The sequence below is a fragment of the Gavialis gangeticus genome, unplaced genomic scaffold, assembly GCF_001723915.1.
Source record: "Gavialis gangeticus isolate Ggan-Ray unplaced genomic scaffold, GavGan_comp1, whole genome shotgun sequence".
Classification (NCBI taxonomy): domain Eukaryota; kingdom Metazoa; phylum Chordata; order Crocodylia; family Gavialidae; genus Gavialis; species Gavialis gangeticus.
Genome location: NW_017729022.1, coordinates 26,515,882 through 26,517,132, shown reverse-complemented (window position 1 = coordinate 26,517,132; position 1,251 = coordinate 26,515,882). Strand labels below are relative to the sequence as shown.

The 1,251-nt window shown below is 40.1% G+C and overlaps 1 protein-coding gene across 1 annotated transcript in view; it reads right to left on the bottom strand.

Annotated features, from left to right (window-relative positions):
- The window catches only part of CPSF6 (cleavage and polyadenylation specific factor 6), a 43,224-nt gene that overhangs the window by 30,579 nt on the left and 11,394 nt on the right, over window positions 1-1,251 (bottom strand). Inside the window, exon 4 of the mRNA XM_019515780.1 lies at window positions 904-1,049. Coding sequence (XP_019371325.1) covers window positions 904-1,049 — 146 coding nt within the window. The remainder of the gene's footprint in view (window positions 1-903; window positions 1,050-1,251) is intronic.

Genomic DNA, 1,251 nt, shown 5'->3' with positions numbered 1-1,251 from the left:
GCTCAGGTCCCTTCTGACCCTACTAACTCTGAAACTATGTACAGCCCGCTTCTTGCTCTCCATTTCTCAGTAAAGAGTTGTGGTGAGGAAAGGGGTTTTGACAGAACACCACACTGTGTCAGCACCCCTTTATTTATGGAATGACACCTGGAGCCCATTGAGACAGAAACAAATTGCAATAGCTCTAAAGGCTGCTCAAACACATGCCATGGCTCAAGCCACATCTCCCCAACCCAGATCAGATGCTAAAGGGATAACACAGCAGATCATACTTCCCCCCTTGCAATGAACACAACCCAGGCAAATCTCAGAATCTATTCCAATTTGACTACAAATGTCCAAATGAATGATTTATTCACATTGACCAGGCTTGACATATGAATGTTTTCATGTGTTACTGTTTTTTAAATAACGGGCAGTTTTGAGTGGCATTACAAGACAACAACAGATGTAGAAAATTCCATGACCACAAACACTAAATATCAATATAAACATTCAACTAGGATGGAATTTGGGTAGTTCTTTAATAATAATTTAGAAAGCTTTTTCATACACATTAGGGTTGGAAGGGACCTCGGAGGATCATCGAGTCCAGCCCCCAATACTTTTCAAAAGTATCTGGGAATGGAATATTTTGTCCTCTTCTTTGAAGAGGAAATTCAAGTTCTTTTCTACCCACTATCCCGTCTGCACTCAAATAAATACACCCAGCTCCAAACTAAAAAGAATTTATGTTGGGAACAACAATGAACTTTACTCAGTCGACCATACAACATGTCACACAACTACATTGAGCCTTGTACATATCATTTTAAGTTAAGTATAAACTGCAACAATTTCCCTAAGGCTAAGCCTTTGGTTCCCCTTACCCTCGAGTGAGAAAGCAAGTAAGAGCAAGCTTACTTTTCCTTGACTGCATTTCAAATTGACTCAGGAACTGTTTATTACATGGAGTTACAACAGGATTCTGCCCATGCAGTTCTCTTTTAGGCAACAGATCCATCAGCTTTTTTGAGGATGCTTCAGACCCAACACCTACAAGAGCAAACCTAAAAAGAAAGGAAAAAATTATATCATTGCTTCCTACATCAGAAAAGTCTGTTTCCCAAGCAAAGGATAAAACCCATAAAGCAACAGAACACTTAAAAGCTATCAGACAAAACCTCACCACACACTACCACCTTGGTAGAAAGAGCCTTAAAATATCATAACATATATTCCAAGATGTGCAACTTCCCCCCCCCCCCCCCC